Raw genomic sequence first — 18,500 nt, 5'->3', positions numbered from 1 at the left:
GCAAAACATGAAGCACTAATGGATTTGTAACAATTTGACGCTGATTTAACATAATTTCAACAAAAGAAGGGGATCGGAAATTGAAAATGCTCATCGGATCGAACATGTGAGATATATGGACACTATCGTGGGATATATCGGCCAATATCGTTGATATTTAAAACATTAATTGAACTTGATAATAGTCCGCAATTTCCTTGTACTCGAACACCTTTTCTCCTTTGCGTAGCCAATCAATGAAGTCCTCAACATGTAAATGACCATGGAATTCCTGAATTTTCACCTCAATTCCGGGCTGTCCATCACGCTCCAATAATCAAAGGATTCTATCATTGGTGTCTTTATCAGTTAGGGTCGCTTGTTGTTAGTTGGGACCTTGGCAGGGACCTTCCCCTACGTGTCTTTGTGCTCCAACTTCGGTCTCCAAATTCCTTCTACTCCGGTGCTCTGCGACTTGATTAGTGAAATATCTCATTGTATGCGTGAGTTGATCTACTCGCTCTGTGAGTGTGTGGATCAGTTTGGGTTGCTTGCAAAAATGCTTCTTATGTCATTGCCTTTGAAGCCATTTGAAAACAATGTTGAGTCGACAATCCCCCAACGATCACCCACTTTAATACCAAAATGGTGCAACCCGATTATTGAGTTAATGAGATCTTGACACCCAAATCACAAAGAATTGAACACGAATATGCTCACAAGAAATATTTAAGTAAAGAGGGAGAAATAAAATCATTCGTATTTAAACTTTTCTTACAAATACTTAAGAAAACTCGTAACTCAAATTAATCAATTGATCTCAAATCGACCTATAATTTATTTAAGATGATAAAAATCTCACCAACAAAGATTTGGCCTAAAATAGCAAAAGCAAATCTACTAAATACCCCCAATATCTTCAATCACATCTTCCACATCAGCCTCCCTATCCTCCACAAATGGCAAATCTGATATTTGACATTTAGGCCCAAAATTCGCACATGTCGGGCCCAACGGTGGGCCATGGGCCTACATCAAGTTCCCAACCAGCTTGTGAAGCAACCCAGAAATCCCTAATCTTTTTTTTTTTTTTTTTTGAAAGATAACAATTATATTAAAGGAAGAAAAAGATTACAAAGACAAAAAAGGAGACCCGCTGAGATAACAGACAACTTAAACACCTAAGAAAGAAAAATCACAGTCCTTTAGCCCTTCAACATAAGTGGCTCATTTGATCAAGCTAAACTTAGCCTTAGACAAGACAACCCCTGAGGAATTGGCAATGTTCTTGAAGCAACCGTTGTTTCTTTCCTCCCAAACTGACCACTAGACTGTTAAAATAGCCATTCTCCAGATCTTCGTTCTATTCTTTCCGACATGAACCCCATGCCACGCTAGAAGAAGAAGATTGGCGTCCTCCGGGAAGCACCAACTGATGTTGAGGCGAAGGAGAAAATCGGACCTGATAGCAGATATAAAAGGGCAGTTAACTAATAGATGATCAACAGTTTCTTCTTCTCGCATACAACATAAGCATATATTAGGAATAATCATCCCTTTTTTCTTCAAATTATCCACTATTAAAATTTTCTTTTTGCCCACAAGCCAACCAAAGGCAACGATTTTAGGAGGGACAGGATACTTCTAAAGAAAGGAGGATTGGCTGAAATCGGAATCAGACTGAGAGGATTGAAGCCTCCTATATAGAGATCTAACAGAAAATCTGCCAGATTTTTCCTCGTTCCAAATAATACTGTCAGACAAAGACTGGATAGGATGGGCATAATAGATACATTCCAGAAGTTTAGCAACTTCTGCAATCTCCCAATCTTGCAGATGTCTTCTACAGATCACGTCCCATACGATCTTGCCGTCAGACACAGCGTAACAGTTAGCCACGAAAGCTCCCCTATCAGGGACGATGCGATAGATATTCGGGAATCCTTCTTTAAGGGGCGAGTCCCCTACCCAAATGTCTTCCCAAAATCGGATATTAGCCCCATTGCCAAGGCCAAACGCAATACCATTAAGCACCTCCTTTTTCAACTTTAAGATATCCTTCCAGATGGCAGACGCCCTGTAGGAAGACTTCTCATTGTTCTACCACCCTCCTAATGATTTCCCACATTTATGCTTTATTATAGTGTTCCAAAAACTCCCCTCTTCTGCCCCAAGCTGCCAAATCCATTTACCGAGAAGAGCTCTATTCATGACCCTAAGGTCTTTAACCCTTGCCTCGCCATCAGCAATTTGGTAGCACACCTTTTTCCAGCTAAGAAGGTGAAATTTCTTCTTGTTTTCCTTGCCATGCCAAAGAAAATCCCGCCTTAATTTTTCCATGATCTCCAAGATCGAGTTTGGACATTTGAGAAGGGACATGAAGTATATCGGGAGGCTGGACAATGATGCTTTGATTAGAGTGAGGTGTTAGAGTGAGGCTCCCCCCTAACGATAAGTATCGACACTTCCATTTGGTGAGATGTTGCTCAAAGCGCGATATGACTTTCTCCCATGTCCTTTTAGGCGGTTGACCTATGCACAAAGGAAGGCCAACAAAAGATGATGGGAGGGCAGCCACAGGACAGTCGAAAATACTCGTAAGAATATCGTTCTCCTCAGTCTCCATGTTGATCCCAAATAGCTTGGATTTAGCCAAATTAACTTTCAGACTTGAAACTGCTTCAAAACATCGGATAGCGGTACGGAGATTGTCCACCTTAGCTGTACTGGCGTCAGAAAAAATCAAAGAATCATCCGCATATTGAATATGAGAGATCGAATTGCTCATGCCATTAATTGAAATACCGCTTAATATACCTTCAGCCTGACCTTTATGTAGCATCCTAGATAAGGCCATGCCAAATATGAGTAACAGAAAGGAGAAAGGGGGTCCCCTTGACGTAGACCTCTCAAACTCTTGAAAAAGCCTTTAGGGGATCCATTTATAAGAACAAAAAAATGAGCCGACCCGATACGTTCACCCATCTAAGCTCTCCACTTTTCCCCAAACCCCATCTGGGTCAACATGTATTGCAGGAAACCCCAATCGAAATGATCGTAGGCCTTTTCTATGTCCAGCTTGCATATAATATTCTTCTTTTCAGATTTAAGGCTAGAGTCCAAACATTCGTTAGCTATGAGAGCCGCATCCACAATCTGCCTTTCCGCAATGAAAGCACATTGGTTACCTGAAATAATCTTCCTGATTACCTTTCTGAGATGAAGAGCGAGGACTTTTGCGAGGATTTTTAGGGACCACCCAATAAGCTGATCGGCTTGTAATCTTTAGAGCGGCCGCACCCGACATTTTAGGAATCAGGGCAATGAATGATGCCCCAATGCCCTTGGATAACCTGCTTCTAGCGTGAAATTCATGGGGGAACTCCATAACGTCTAATTGGATCACTTCCCAGAAATGTTGGAAGAAAATAATGGGGAAGCCATCTGGGCCAGGAGCCTTGCCGCTTTCGAGAGAATCAATCCCATGTTTTACTTCTTTCACTGAAAAAGGCAGCTCTAAAAAATCAGCCTCATCTGCCGAAATACTGTCAATATGAAGAGAATCCAAAGAAGGTCTACGCCAATCCTCCCCCTTAAGCAAGGCAGAGAAGTAAGCTACTGACTTGTTTGCAATAATATCTTTATCAGCTATTCGGACTCCATCCACTACAAGGCTGCTAATCTTATTATACCTGGCATGCATGCTAGCTATACTATGAAAAACCTGGTATTCCTGTCACCTTCTTTTAACCAGCTTGCCCGAGCTTTTTGTTTCCAAGATATTTCTTTTTGAAGAGCCCTACCAGCGAGACGTTGGATGATCTGAATCCTTCTAGCCAGAATTTCGGAAGACATCGGAGTCACTTCAGCCTGAGTATCGATGTTGCGTAACTCGGATAATAAGGAATCTGCTTCCAGTTCCCTGATCTGAAATTCCTTATGGGACCATTGCTTCAGGGCATCCTTTAGCATTTTCAGCTTAGAGCTGAGTTTGAAACCTGCAAAACCTTCTATCGAGAAACCAGACCACTGATTAATGATCATCTGGGAAAAGCCTTCAATCTTAAGCCAGGATACGTCGAAGCGGAACGGTTTGGGGCCCCAGTTTTCATCCTCGACATCAAGAATAATAGGAAAATGGTCAGACGTGATTCTAGGGAGTGCAGATTGGGACGTGGAAGGGAAGTGTTCCAGCCAATTAGGGGATACGAGAAACCTGTCGAGTCTGGAAAGGGTGGGAATAGCTCTCTCGTCGGACCATGTGAATTTGGATCCGAGCAGAGGGAGATCCACCAGCTCTTGATCTTCAATCCACCGGGAAAAGGAAGCCATCGCAGGGGTTACAGAGTTACAATGGGACTTTTCTACAGGTTACCTGATGATATTGAAGTCCCCCATAATGCAGCACGGCCCCGCATACTTTCGTCTAGAGGCCGTAACTTCATCCCAAAATTGATTCCTGCATGCTTCTTGGTTAGGACCATAGATCGAAGAGAATAGGCAGCTAAACCCCGAGGATATATGTTGCAGCGTCGCCGAGACTGAGAAGGAACTGACCTAGCTATTGAGAAGCGACCATTGGGACGATTTCCAGGCTAGAAGGATACCACTCGCACTACCAATGGAATTGAGGGCTATCCATTTGGCATCTCTGGCCTTCCAGAGAGAACCCATCAGCCTGTCGTCAAAGACTCCGACCTTTGTTTCCTGAAGACATATAACCTTTGGATTATTCCTATCGAAGGAATCCTTTATTAATCTTCTTTTATGTTTGGACCCCACTCCTCGAACGTTTAAAGAAATAAACTTCATTAGGAAACTGCACTTCCCCGGTAGCCCTGAGTCAAAATCTTGGCAAGGGGATCTTCTGAATTGCCCTGGAATTCTGCAAGGCGACGCGCTTCTCTGTTGCTGCACGATCTTGAGCGACGACCTCTTGGCGATTTCAAAGGTAAGATGGGTCTGCTGTGAGACTCAACACAATGGAACAGGGCAATGAAATCTTCAGGACAATCTCCAAAGGAAAGGCCTAGCGATCTACCCACATGGCCCATAGCGTCTCTAATCCACTTCTTTCTCTGTATAGTGTCCAGCAGGCCAACTCTATTGGGATCATCGTCAATCAGCTTGGTGGTTTCTTCTGCATGGACCGAATTGGAGCCGACACAGATCTGCAAAGGTTCCGCTTCAATAACCTCTGTATCCGGATGCTCCTGGAACAGCGTTAGCAAATTTTGCTCTGATCCATCGAATAGAGAAGATTGCGGAGATGATGGCGCGTTCGTTGGGGAAGATGGATTATCCGACTGATAGGATCCTTGGTCAAATGCGTTGAACTCGACTTCCGGTAACTTGCTGAGGGATGAGATAAGCTGCGAAAAAGAAGGTTTTGACGTCATTTGAACGGTGATAGACTGCTGAGGACCTGGAACCGGAGAGATATTAGGGTGCGATCGACAAGGCTTAAGAGGAGGATAGGATTTGCCTGATAAGACTGAAATGACAGCATAGGGGTTAGTCGAACAGTTATAACCTTCGATCATCAGGCAGGGTAGACTCTAAAGGAAGGTTAAGATTAAAGGGACTGTATCCGATAAGCACTGATTGACCCCCGACCCGGAAACAACGGAGCCCGATCCGGATCCGATAGATCCAGCGAAATCGGGTCCATAAGTAACACTTGCATCGGGCCTAACGGAACCAACGGGTTCGGGTCCATGCATAGCCGTGCCCGATTCGACACGCATCGCATCCCGTTGATCTTTGGGATGGTGCTCTAACCTTTTGAGGTTGAGGGGCTTGAGAGTGGTACGTGGCGAAATATCCATCGACTGATGTCGCTGCTGATTGCCATGCGTAGCTCCTCCAAGTAAGATCAGTTGAAGAGGCATGGTTTCCACGCCACGCGTCTGACGAGAAGCCGTCTCTCTGACATGAGAATTGATTGTGGTACGTGAAACTGCAGGAGCAGGTTCCGGTACGTCCTGTGAGCACTGAAATCGTAGTCCCATACCATCCTCTCCGACACGACCCTTTGTAGCGACCATGGCCGAAGCAGAGATGGGGGAGATCTCCTTAACGCGCCAGAGATCGCCCCATCTCGGGATTGGAATATGCTTCTCCTCCTTCTGCAGTGGGAGAGGGATCTCTCTATCGCCCACTAAAACTTGGATATGGATTGGAAGGGGATCGCCTTTGTTTCTGCGAACCAAGAATCTAGCAACTGCCATCTCCTCCCCTAGTTTGGTTTTAAGGTCTAGTTCGATGAGAGACCCTAAGAGCTTTGCTACCGAAATAAAAAACTCATCATACCATAACTCGAGGGGAATACCCCATATGAGGATCTAGACCTCCTCCGATCCGAAAATGGAGAACTCATCCTAGCTAAGCACTCTTGAAACAGGTCCGTCTGCATGCAACGCCCTTGCCATGATAAGGATGTCCGGATTCACCCCCGGGCAGAGTTTAATCCACAGCTCGTTATAGCCTATGGGTTTAATCGAATATTGAGACGGTCGTATTCTACTGCAACTGCCTATCCAATTCCTAATTTGAGGGATGGATACCTCTTCCCTGGTGCAGATCGCCACTGAATCCTGTAGAGCTTTCTTCGATTGTTCCACCCGGTCTTGATTGATTCGCATAGAAATCGTTTCGTTGCTTGCTTCTTCCTAGCTTCTTCTTTGTCGTTCTTTAGATTAGAGTTCTCGGGCTGGAATTGCTTCGATGATACTTCCGAGTTCATTAATACTTCCATGTATGAATTTCCTTTTACCGGCGTGGGCTTTCTTTGGTGCATGGGTAATCGACCCTTCTTGATATTGTCGATAGGAGGGCGATCTCCTGTCCTCCTTTTTCGATCTGGGCCAAATCTCGCTCTTTGGACCAGAATCGGGGCCCCTCCAAAACGTTCTCCATGGAGCATAAACACAGCTCTGGAGAGTTCTTCCTCAGAACTCATCTCGACGAGAGCGAAACCCCTGAGCTGTGCTGAGGCTGCATCCCTGGGCATAACTACATCCATAACTGCTCCTGCTCTCCCAAAAACTCTTGCAATATTGATAGGGAGCCAACCAAATGGATATCCTTTCACGAATAAGGTTGGATAGGTATTGAGATTTGGATCTTTTTTATGTAAACCTTGGGGCCGCTTTTTCCTTCGTTCAACCTCTTTCCATTCCCCTGATGTCATAGAACGATCATGGTGATTGGGCCGAGTTGTTTTCTCCACCCTCTTGTTTTTGGATAGGCTGCCTTTTGTATTTCGTATTTGCATCACACGATGCGCTTCGTTTCCATCGGAGCGTCTTCTGTCGAGATCGTCGGATCGTCTTACCTCGGTTCCTTCGGGATCATCTTCCATTTGAGATCGTCTGTGTTATTTATAGAAGTCCCAAATCTTGACTGCTAAGAGGTCTCTTTTTTGTTTCTTGAATCAATAACACGTCCACCCTGTGATTCTGGATTTACTCCTTTGCTGCCCACCTCTTTTCGACAGCTCCCAGGCCTCTCGCATTCCAAGACACCATCTTCATTGAGAAACCAGAACTAGTTCCATCCCTATCTTCCTGTTGTTTCCTCAATTCTTCTGCTATTGTAATTAATCAATGACAGAAGGTTCTTCAGCTCCTAGGTCTGTCTCTGTTTCTTCATGATTATCTTTTTGGAACTGACTTTCTTCTTTGTTGCTTTCTTGGCTTCAATTCTATTAAGGATAATTATAAGTTATCCTCTTATAAAGGGCAGGGCCTCATATAGGAATGATTTGTGAAACAGAATTTGCAAAGCCCATCCCAGATAGTTGGGCAAGCCTGTGATGATGATGATTTAAACTCTAGTTCATGTACAAGTAAGATCAGTGTTTTAAATAGCTACACTATCTAGCGTGTAGCTTTTGCTACACAGCTGATGAAAATATCTTAAGTCGCATGTAGCCCATGCTACGTGATAATTTCATATGCTACATGCTTTGTAGCTCACATTACAAGTTATTTTTCACTACAACATTAAAATCAATTATTTTCAATGATTTGTTACATTTTTTCTATTTTCAAATAAAAGTTAGTTAATTTTTTCAATGCTTTTAGTAAAAATAATATAAATAATAGTATTAAATCAGTTTCGTTGCTTTTTCTTTACTCAATGGTTACTCTTTCCTATTACTTTCGGTTGCATTTGGTTTCACTAAATATTATGAAATTTTGTTAAATTTCATTATTAATCAGTCTAATTCGGTGAATATCATGAAATTAGTGCAACTCAGTGCAACCATGATTAAAAGTCTAGAAGTAGCTTGTAGCTTACGCCTCACACTTCGGAGGGGTGAACTACATGCTATTCGCTATTTAAAATATTGAGTAAGATATAAATGTTTCTAAATACTGAAGATACTTTAGGACTATATCATAGTCTCAAAATATTGTTAAATATAAGTAACAAAAATAAGTTATGTTTTTCCAAGTTAGCATTGTTTGCATGTCCTGACACATTCACATCTGACATGGTTATCAGACAACAATTATCACAAAACGTAGTGTCCCTTTTGTGAAAATGTCATCAGATGTCTTCTTTGCCATGGATGTGGAGGTTTCATGATGTTGATGGTTGGTGAAATTACCTATATATCCTATAAAATGTTCCTTAAGGAACTTCTATTCTTGTAGCACTTGCATTATCCTTCCTCTCCACATTTCTCATATCTCTCATACTTGGAACCACAGTCTACTTTCCATTGTTGTGCTTGTATGACATCTAAAAACACTGTTTTATTTATTTATTATTGCTGTTAGTGTAAGTGGGGGCATATCTATGTTTATTTCTTTAATTTTGGTAGTTGCGCATATGTATGTGCATGGTTATGATGCAATCCTGGCTGATTGAAGGCGCTTTTGACTATCAGATTGAAACAAAAAAAGGTTTTCTTGCCTACCTTTCTGTTCTACTGTGTCCTTTAATGGTGCTAGACTGGGACTTGGGGGGAGCTTACGGGAGTTCCCATTTCAGTAGAACTTCGGGTTTAATATAGGTTGCACATTGAGCTCAAAAATTGAGTTGCATGCCCGAGTTCCCTGTGGTCTGGTTTGGTTTCTGATGAATGGGTGACGGTCTGTATTTGTAGAATACTATGAGTATCTCTTTTAATAAATTTTGGTAAGGAGATATCTGCACAGTCATCTGTTTCCTGGAACAACAGTGCATTAGATGCTGACGATGGAAGCTGATCATTGGAAAGCACAGGACACAGTTGCATAGGGTCACTATGGAGTGCACCCTTCTGTTATTAGTAATTTTCATCAGATTCTTGTGGTACTGGCACAGTTCTGTTTTGGGTTAAAGTTCTCATCAGAAGCAGCAAGAGTTTGATATTTCGAGCTAATGTGCACCTCTGAGTGGTCCAATGCATGAGAGATGATTTTGCTTACCCTCATTCATCTTATCATTCTTTCTTCTGTGGTCACTTCAACTTGTACCCCTCCCCCCCTCTTTCGGCATGTCTGATCAAGTTGGTTTTCCATAGCAGGAATTGGCTTGGGATTATTATGATTTAGTTCACACAGCCATGAATATTATTTCTGAACTTTTTATTGAAAAACAGGCTTTGGCGAAGAAGTTTGGTGCTGCTTTGGTTTCTCTTGAGCATCGCTACTATGGGAAGAGCTCCCCTTTCGAGTCTTTGACAACAGAAAATCTAAGATATCTTTCCTCGAAGCAAGCTATTTTCGATTTGGCTGTTTTCCGCCAGTTCTATCAGGTGATCTGCTGCTTAATCGTCCATTGTCTGTTCCCTCCACAAAATACTTATCTCCATTTATTGCCTGGCAGTTTTAGGTACGTGCTAGTTAGCGTTCTTTATTTTCTTTTTCTTAAAATAATCTTCTGTATTTTTTTATAGCACGTCCAAATCAGTGATTGCAGTATCGATAATATTGGCCGTATTTTTGGTATTACATCCCTACGATACAAAAGTACGAGGGAGTTTTTGTATTGTGTGATAATTGTTGATATTGCATGATATATTGTGGTATTGGTGATATATTGTGGTGCGTGCGTGCAACCGTGCGCGTGTGCCCCTTCTCCCTCTTGCTTACTCTCTCCTTGCTGCAACTTTTCTTTTCAAATAAAGGAGGCTATAGCATTCAAATGTGTCTTCATCTATCATAAAGGGGCAATTGGATGATACACGCATGATATGCATACAATCAGAAATTGTACACCTGGCATATATTAACTCAAATTAAATTGGTTAAATTGTGGAGCCCATTGTCGCTAAGGCGCAGCTCCAAAATCATTTTGTTTGAACGATCCTAACCTCGATCCGTGGACACTTTTTTGTTTAAACACGACCATTGGATATTTTTGTTCATATCCATCCAATTAATGTCCGCCAATCTAATAGTCAGATGATGAAATAAACATAATTTTTGTGTTATTGTGCATCTAAACTATGGGACATAGTTTGGACAATTTAATTTGAATTACTTGTACGCCTGGTGTGCCACTTTTAAGTAATTTCTATGCCTTTGTATCATCCATCATGCTCTAAATAGTCTAAATAGTTGGACATCTATTCCTTGTGTTAGGTGGATAGGAATTTGATGGTTTAACCTCTGATTGCTTATTTGTTGAAACAAAGTGCTGGATATTTTTCATTTTTAACTGTCCAATAAAAATGTCCACCAATCTCATAGTCATATAAATAAGCTAATTTTTGGTTCATCATACATCTAAGTTGGGACCCATAATTTGGATGTTTTATTTTGAATTAGTTGTAGGATATTTATGTTATGAACTCATTTTGGATGTCCATCTCACCTTTGTCAGACAGTGCAGAGTTAGGACTGTATACAATTGGAACTTATTATGCATGATAGTTTTTGCAACGTTATAAGTGTGTAATCATCTGCCTTTTAACATCTCCTAAAGTTTCATTGAAAAAATCCATCATTTTCCCAATCTTTCCCTAATGTTTGCCGCAGACAACGATCCATTCCCTGATACATGCAGTATTTCACTTGTGATATCGTTATGTTTCCATATCGAAGGCTGCGATTCATGCAATGATGCCTTGATGCTGTGGACGCCGATCTAGGTTACTGTGAATGCATTCAGGTTCCTTATTTGGTGGTATATTTTCATATTGACATCAACACTGCATCTGGATGTGCAGATGAATCAAATAGAGAACATTATGTTTAATCAAGAGGAATTTCCAAGGGAAAAAAATGAAGATTTCCTAGTATTCATAGGGAGGTAATAGTCCCCAAATTGATGTTATGTTTCTTTAAACTCCAGTCCTTTTGTTGAATCACAGTAACTACATTGAAAGGGAAAAAAAGAAAGAAAAAAAAAAGATGCATAAAATGAAGAAGGAACACTCCCCTATAATAGCTGTTCTAGAATATGGGGTCTTGTCAAGTAGTTTGGATTTTTTTTTTTTTTTTGGAGAATTGATAATTTTATTTAGAAGAAGCCGAAGCTTAAAATTTACAACACAAATGAAAACTAGAAAAACAAAAAACTTCGATCTTTTACATTTGCCATTTGCCACTACCACCCAATCCCTTCCATTTAGTTTAGCCCCAATGAACACCTCCGAAATCCACCCACACTGATTCATAAAACAAGGATTTTTCTTTAACCCCCAAATAAACCATATTCCAGCCAACATTGCAATCTTTCCAACACCTCCATGCCAAGCCATTGGAAATCACTCTATAGATCCCGACATGACCCATGACACCCCAAACAAGTTCAGGAAGTTATCCCAAACACCTTTAGTGAATGGGCAATGAATGAAGAGATGATCAAGAGTCTCCTCATTGTGCATACACATAATGCGTGCATTCAGAAGCACCGTCTGCCTCTTACGAAGTTATTTCTTAGCCTGCCAGTTGGGCCCTTTGTGAGGGTGGTTAACTGTTCAATAGGTACGTCCCGCCATTAATAAGCCATTGGTGTACGGGTTGGCTCAAACAACCCTAGCAATTCAATCTACAAACTTGATGTAATGCAGACAAGATACTTAAACAAAATTGAGTATGATCTGATTCTAATACCATGTTAAGAAATAAACAAGAAACAATTGACACACACACAATATATATATATATATATATATATATATATAGGAATGCTCACCTGCACACCAATTCTCATGGAAATTTGTGAGAACTTTTTGAGAACTCATATCCTGTGATAGAAGTGCAAGATCTGAACTGTCCACGTGATGCAGCACCCCATGAAACCTCTAGAGCCCAACTTTTACCCTGAACCAATACTTTGGTGGGCATCAGTTTCCTCCCTTGATTTTCCTCTCTTTTGCCATGGCCCACCAAAATATTGGTTCAGGGTAAAAGTTGGGTTATAGGGGTTTCATGGGGTGCCGCATCACGTGGATGGTTGGGATCTTGCACTTATATCACAGGAGATGAGTTCTCGAAAAGTTCTCATGAGAGCTGGTGCACACGTGAGCATTTCTCTCTGTGTGTGTGTGTGTGTGTGTGTGTGTGTGTGTGTGTGTGAGATTTATCAGATATTGTCTACACCATCCTTAGTTACAGTAGTGTAAATTATGCCCACCATGATGAATGCATGACATCCACTCCGTCCATGAAGTGCATCCTCATGTTTAGCTTGCAACCAAGAAATCACCCCAATCTGGAACTTAGGAGGGCCACACCACAGGAAACAGTTGGGAGGGGACACCACCCATTAAAACCTTCTTGATTGTTTATGGAGCCCAGCATGGTGTGTATATGCTGTCCAATCCATTCTTCAGATGTGCCTCAAGGATTAAAGGATCATCATCATCAACTTCATCTAAGCCTTATACCAGATTAACTGGGGTCGGCTACATGAATCTTGTTCCACCTTTCCAAAAATCAGGCCATTCCAAAACTCAGGTGGGCCACACGATGGGAATTTAGAGGTATTAGGCATGATTTTCTCTGTTCCCTATTTAGAGGTCTTAGGCATGATTTTACACTGTTCCCTATGATATGGCCCACCTGAGCTTTGGATAGCCCTCATTTTTGGCGTCTGCATTTAACACAAGGGAGCAAAACTGATGGACAGAGTGGATCTTACATATGCATGATGGCGAATCCCATAGAGCTTGACACTATTGTAACTTATGGTAGTGAGAAGTATGGGCATTATGTGATCAAATCTATATATATATATATATATATATATAACACAAACAATATTTGACGTATCAGTATCCTACTATGTATCGCAAGCTTGGGATACAAAAATATCATGGCAGACATAGGGAAATATATCATGTATCTTGTACTGTATTGCAATCTGAGGGAAACATTAGGGAAACTTTATGACTGGTGGAATTTTTCAGGGAATCTTTAGCAGATGTTAAAGGACACGATGACACACTTATAACTCAAAACATTACACTTTTGTAACTTATGGTAGTGTGAATTATGAACACTGTGATCAAGCCCCTATATATATATATATATATATATATATATATATATATATATATATAGAATGAAGTAGCAGTATTGTGCTATGTATGATGTATCACAAGCTTAGGATACAGACTAATCTTGGCAAGCATAGGGAAATATAGCATGTATCGTGTACTGTATTGTGATTTGAGGGAAACATAAGGGAAACTTAAGGACATTGTTGGAATGTTTCGGTGGAACATTAGATGTTAAAGGACACACTATTACATGCTTAGAACTCAAAACATCACAAAAAAGAAGCTATGCATAATAGTTTTCCATTGTTTAGGGACAAAACTCTGCATTGTTGACCGTAAGTCATACAGTTGCATCTAAAATGACTACATATCATTCAAATATTATACCATTCAAGCAACAAAACCAAGGTAACCAGAGTGTCTCTCTCTGGTTTGTTGTATAAGAACAGGTACATGGTACGTACTTCTTCTAGTGTTCAGTATGCTATTGGTAAACTGGATCAAAAATGATCCGTAATCTGGATTGTGCTATTTGGAATGGAAAATGTTGGGGGTTTGGCAATTTGGGTAACATTGAATAGAAGGCAAACAATACAACAAAAAACTAAAAGAACAAAAAATATAACTTGGTTTTAGATTCACATGGAGTTACTTTGCCATAGAGATAACCCAGTATGTTTGATGAAGTACAGATTTAGCTTCAATGACAAGCATTGTGTGTCAAGAGGAGGGTGAATGTAATTGCCAATGCATTATCCATTGTCACCCTTGTGATGTAACGAAGAGAGGGTTTGTACACTTTTTCTCTTTTCACGGCTGAACTTAAATTGAGGGGAAAAAGTATACATACCAATTGTAGATTTACCAATCCTGGTTAATTGGCACACACAAAAAAATAATCCAATAATGGGCTGTGTAATTAATTTCCAGTAGTTTTCTAGATTATTCAACTAGAAACTAAAGGAAGAAACCTTCCTATAGAACGGAAGATTTAACTGTGGGTACTGGGTACCATGATCAGGAGGAAATATTGCAGATATGATTGGAAATATCATAGACATTGCAATATGTCATCATGTATTGACAGTATTATTGTCGACACATTTTAATTTTTGTATTCCAGGGTGGTATCATCTCCCACACTTAGTGATATTGAGATATCGGCCGATATCTTCAATTTGTTGAACACGGTACCAACACACATGCACACACAGGAGAATTTACAAAGTGGCTTTCTGGAAAGGTGGCATTGAGTGCTCTAGTTTAACTTAGGATTGATTTTTAGATGGGTTCTTGAAACATATGCTGCTGGGAACTCTGGGACAGTACTGTTCTGGTCTCTGACTTTCTATTGAGCATTTTATCTATCACAAATAATGGGAAATAGGGTCATATCAAATGGTAATTTGGGCACTTTCAGTGTCTTTGAATTGGATTTATATCGAAGTATTACCAATGTCACTTAATCCCTTGACACATGTACCATTACTCTTTCATTTCTGGGTATTATTTTCATTGATTATGTTTAACATGACTTCGACCTCATGCTGAAATCTGCCTCTCTTTAAGTTATGAATAATTTTTTAACTCTTTCCATCACGATTCTTTTTACTAATCTATCATCTTGTTTCACTGCTCATTGTTCCTCAGGAATCCTTGAATGCAAAGCTTAATCGATCTAATGGTGAAAATTCCTGGTTCTTTTTTGGCGTCTCATACTCTGGAGCACTGAGTGCTTGGTTCCGTTTAAAGTTCCCACATTTAACATGTGGGAGTCTTGCAAGTTCTGCTGTTGTTCTTGCTATTTACAACTTCACTGAATTTGACAAGCAGGTGATTGATATTTTTAATACCACTAGTTAAATGCAGGCATACATGTGTGTGTGCCTGCACATGTGCGCATGGGTGGGTGTGCATGAGGGTGCGTGCATGAGGTCTAACACAACTAGTTGGAGAACAGTGTTATTGTCCAACTAGCACATAAATGTTAAAGTTTCAAGAGTGTACAACATCCACTCCATCAAAAGTTTCACCCGCCATCCAACCCATCCAAAGGCCACCCCCCAAGAAAATGGTCCAAAAGTACAGGTGGATCACCTGATGAGTAGATCACTCTGGTATTTGCGCCAAGTGATCTTCATGTGTGGAACATCAGCCCCATCCACTCGTCAGACGGACTAAACATATTTTGGAATTCATCAGCTGCTGTACATTATTTTGTATTGTGTGGCCCACCAGATGAGTGGATGGGGGTGATTTTTTTTAAGGTGATCCTCATGGTGGGCCAACCTTTTGGACAGGGTGGATGTTGTGCACACATGATAGGTTGGAAGTCAATCTACTAATTCATCTTGTCTGACTCCTTATTAGGAACTATTGTGCTGCATCTTACCATAGTTCTCTTTCATTTGTGTTACAATTTCGCTATGGTTGCTGCCACTAAAGGCCATCCTCTTTCAAGTCTGTCTCATTTGGTATGGCGAATATCTTTCTAATGAGTAATCACTGTGAACTTTCTGTGTGTGTCTTTTCACGTTAGGTTGGTGAGTCAGCTGGTCCTGAATGTAAAGCTGTACTACAAGAAATTACTGGACTTGTTGAAGAGCAACTTCTGTCAAATGGAAAAGCATTAAAGAGCTTGTTTGGTGCAGCTACGGTATGGATCTTTCTTATTTATGCGAAGCTTGATTTCATGTTTCCTACATAGTTTGCATTTAGGTATGTTTTGGTTGACATTGTTTCCTCTACATGGTTCGTGGGTATGCAAATAGCTTGTGTCAGTTACCCAAAAACATCTAAAAAATCATTAGCTCTGAATGCCATGGTTTTCTGTAATGGTTCTCTTGAAATTCAAGCACAGAAGTAGTTTGTTTTCTATAATTGTTCCCTCCTGCATGTATGATAGCAGCGCCTGCTTCACGATCTGTTTGATAAGCTAAGGGACATTGCTTTCCTTGAGAAAGTTATGGAGAAGAGAAGAACAAGAGGAAGAAAAATAAAGAACTAGTAGGATGATAGAAGCATGCCAAAGTGGGAGCAATGATCTACCAAAGAGAAGTTTTTACTATAATAAAAGAGAATTTTCCAATGCCTGAAAATCCAGCCATCACCCCCATTTTATACAACGATTCTCTCACCAACCCATCCACTGATTACACCAGTCATTTACTCTTATTACAACTTCTAACTAGTGTTCGAAATATCGGTATCGTGCAATGTATCACACCCTTGGGATACAGATACGTATCGGTTATCTCACGGGATATATTGTTTGTATTGCGTAATTTATTGCACTTTTTGGGAAACATGGGGAAACATTGGGAAATGGTTGAGTTTTTTCAATGAAACTTCGGGGATTGTTAAACAAGCCCTTGATACACACTTTTAAATCATAACATCTCAAAAAAAAAGGTGCATATAATAAATTTCCTTTGTATAGGGTCCTAAGCTATGCGATGTTTAATTGAACTAATGTAACTATATTTAAATTGAATGCATGACATTTCTAAATGTATCAAAGACATATATGAAAACACAACCAATTCATTGAAAAGCAAAAGAAGAAGTAAAAATTGATAAATATATATATTTTGGAGATAAGGTTTTGATGAAAGGCGTTTTCACCAGTCATGCACGTGCAAGATCTGGTCCACTCATCAGATGGCATCCATGGAAAATGCATCCTGGCCTAAGAATCAGGATGGTCAATTCATTAAGTGGGCCACGCATCTTTGAGAGAAGAAATAGATGTATAGAAAAAATACGAACGGTTTATACTCAAAGTAAAGGCCTTAACAGCCTGAATTCTGATCTCCTCTTTTAAAAAAGTGGGCTTCACATGATCAATGTCATGGATTTGAAACAGGCATGCTGGAAAGATATGTGGCATTCACCTGCTCGATCTTCCACACGCGTATTAATGCCGCGGATCTGAATTAGGCATGTCGGGAAGATATGTTGACTAAGAAATTCCATGAACATGCAGCTCCCTCCGTACATGTTTGCATATATGTACATCAATCTAAACCGTCCAAATCATAGGCCTAGTGTAGATGCACTAGATCATCAGACTGAGATGACAATCATGACTTCCGATTAATTGATCCTTGTTTCTTGAATTTGGACCGTTGAAATTCTTGAGGACCACAGAAGTTTTGGATGAAGCTTATATTTATGTTTTCCTTTCATCCCTGTTTCTTTGATCTTATGAACGGGTTGGATGACAGAAAAACATCATTGTGGGGCCTGACAAGGTTTCAACGGTTCAAATCATTATTCCCACTGTTTCATATGGTATGACCCATTGGAGCTTTGGATATGCTTTAATTTTGGGCTCAGCCCGTTAAATGAGTTGTAAAAGTGGTTGGACGACGTGGATAAACCACATACATTCACGGTGAGCCCCATGGAGTTTTCTCACTGAGGCAAACGAGGTCTGTTGCGGATTAATCAATAGTGCTCAAGAGTCGTCACCAAGTTCTGTGGGTCCCACCATGATGTATTTTTTGTATCCACATCGTCTATCCATTTGGAGAGATCATTTTAGGGCATGACCCAAAGAATGAGTTAGATCCAGAGCTCGAGTGGACCCTACCACAGAAAACAGTGGAGAGAGTGAAGCCTACCATTAAAAACTTCTAAGGGCCAGAAGAGTTTTTGATTAAGATGATATTTGTGTTTTTCCTTATTTAAAATATTATTTAACTTAGCAATGGGTTGGATCTCAAAAAAACATCACACAGTGGACCTTAGGAAGGTTTCAATGGTGAGCGTCACTCTCTCCACTTTTTTTCTGTGGTGGGATCCACTACAGATTCTAAATCTGCCTCATTGTTTGTGTCATGCCTTAAAATAATCTTTCCAAATGAATGAACGGTGTGGATATGACATATACATTATTGTGGGATCCACAAAACTTGGTGACGTCACTTCGGTGCGAGTCCGTTACTCAATAGCGAAAGCAGATTGCGTAATGAGTAACTCAGCACCATTAGGGCCTGTTTGATTTTCCATGTTACATGTAAATCATGGTAAATAAGTAATTATTACTTTTTCACCTTGTTTGAAAATATGA

General features: G+C 40.4%; 1 protein-coding gene across 2 annotated transcripts in view; it reads left to right on the top strand.

Moving 5' to 3' along the window:
* Nucleotides 1-18,500, top strand: part of LOC131243406 (probable serine protease EDA2) — an 88,730-nt gene that overhangs the window by 20,744 nt on the left and 49,486 nt on the right. For both annotated transcript variants that reach the window (XM_058242753.1, XM_058242754.1), the window contains exons 3-5: nucleotides 9,575-9,730; nucleotides 15,077-15,259; nucleotides 15,966-16,082. In XM_058242753.1, coding sequence (XP_058098736.1) covers nucleotides 9,575-9,730; nucleotides 15,077-15,259; nucleotides 15,966-16,082 — 456 coding nt within the window. The remainder of the gene's footprint in view (nucleotides 1-9,574; nucleotides 9,731-15,076; nucleotides 15,260-15,965; nucleotides 16,083-18,500) is intronic.

The sequence above is a fragment of the Magnolia sinica genome, chromosome 4, assembly GCF_029962835.1.
Source record: "Magnolia sinica isolate HGM2019 chromosome 4, MsV1, whole genome shotgun sequence".
NCBI lineage: Eukaryota > Viridiplantae > Streptophyta > Magnoliopsida > Magnoliales > Magnoliaceae > Magnolia > Magnolia sinica.
Note: the sequence above shows the minus strand (reverse complement) of the source record. Positions and strands in the feature narration are given on the sequence as shown.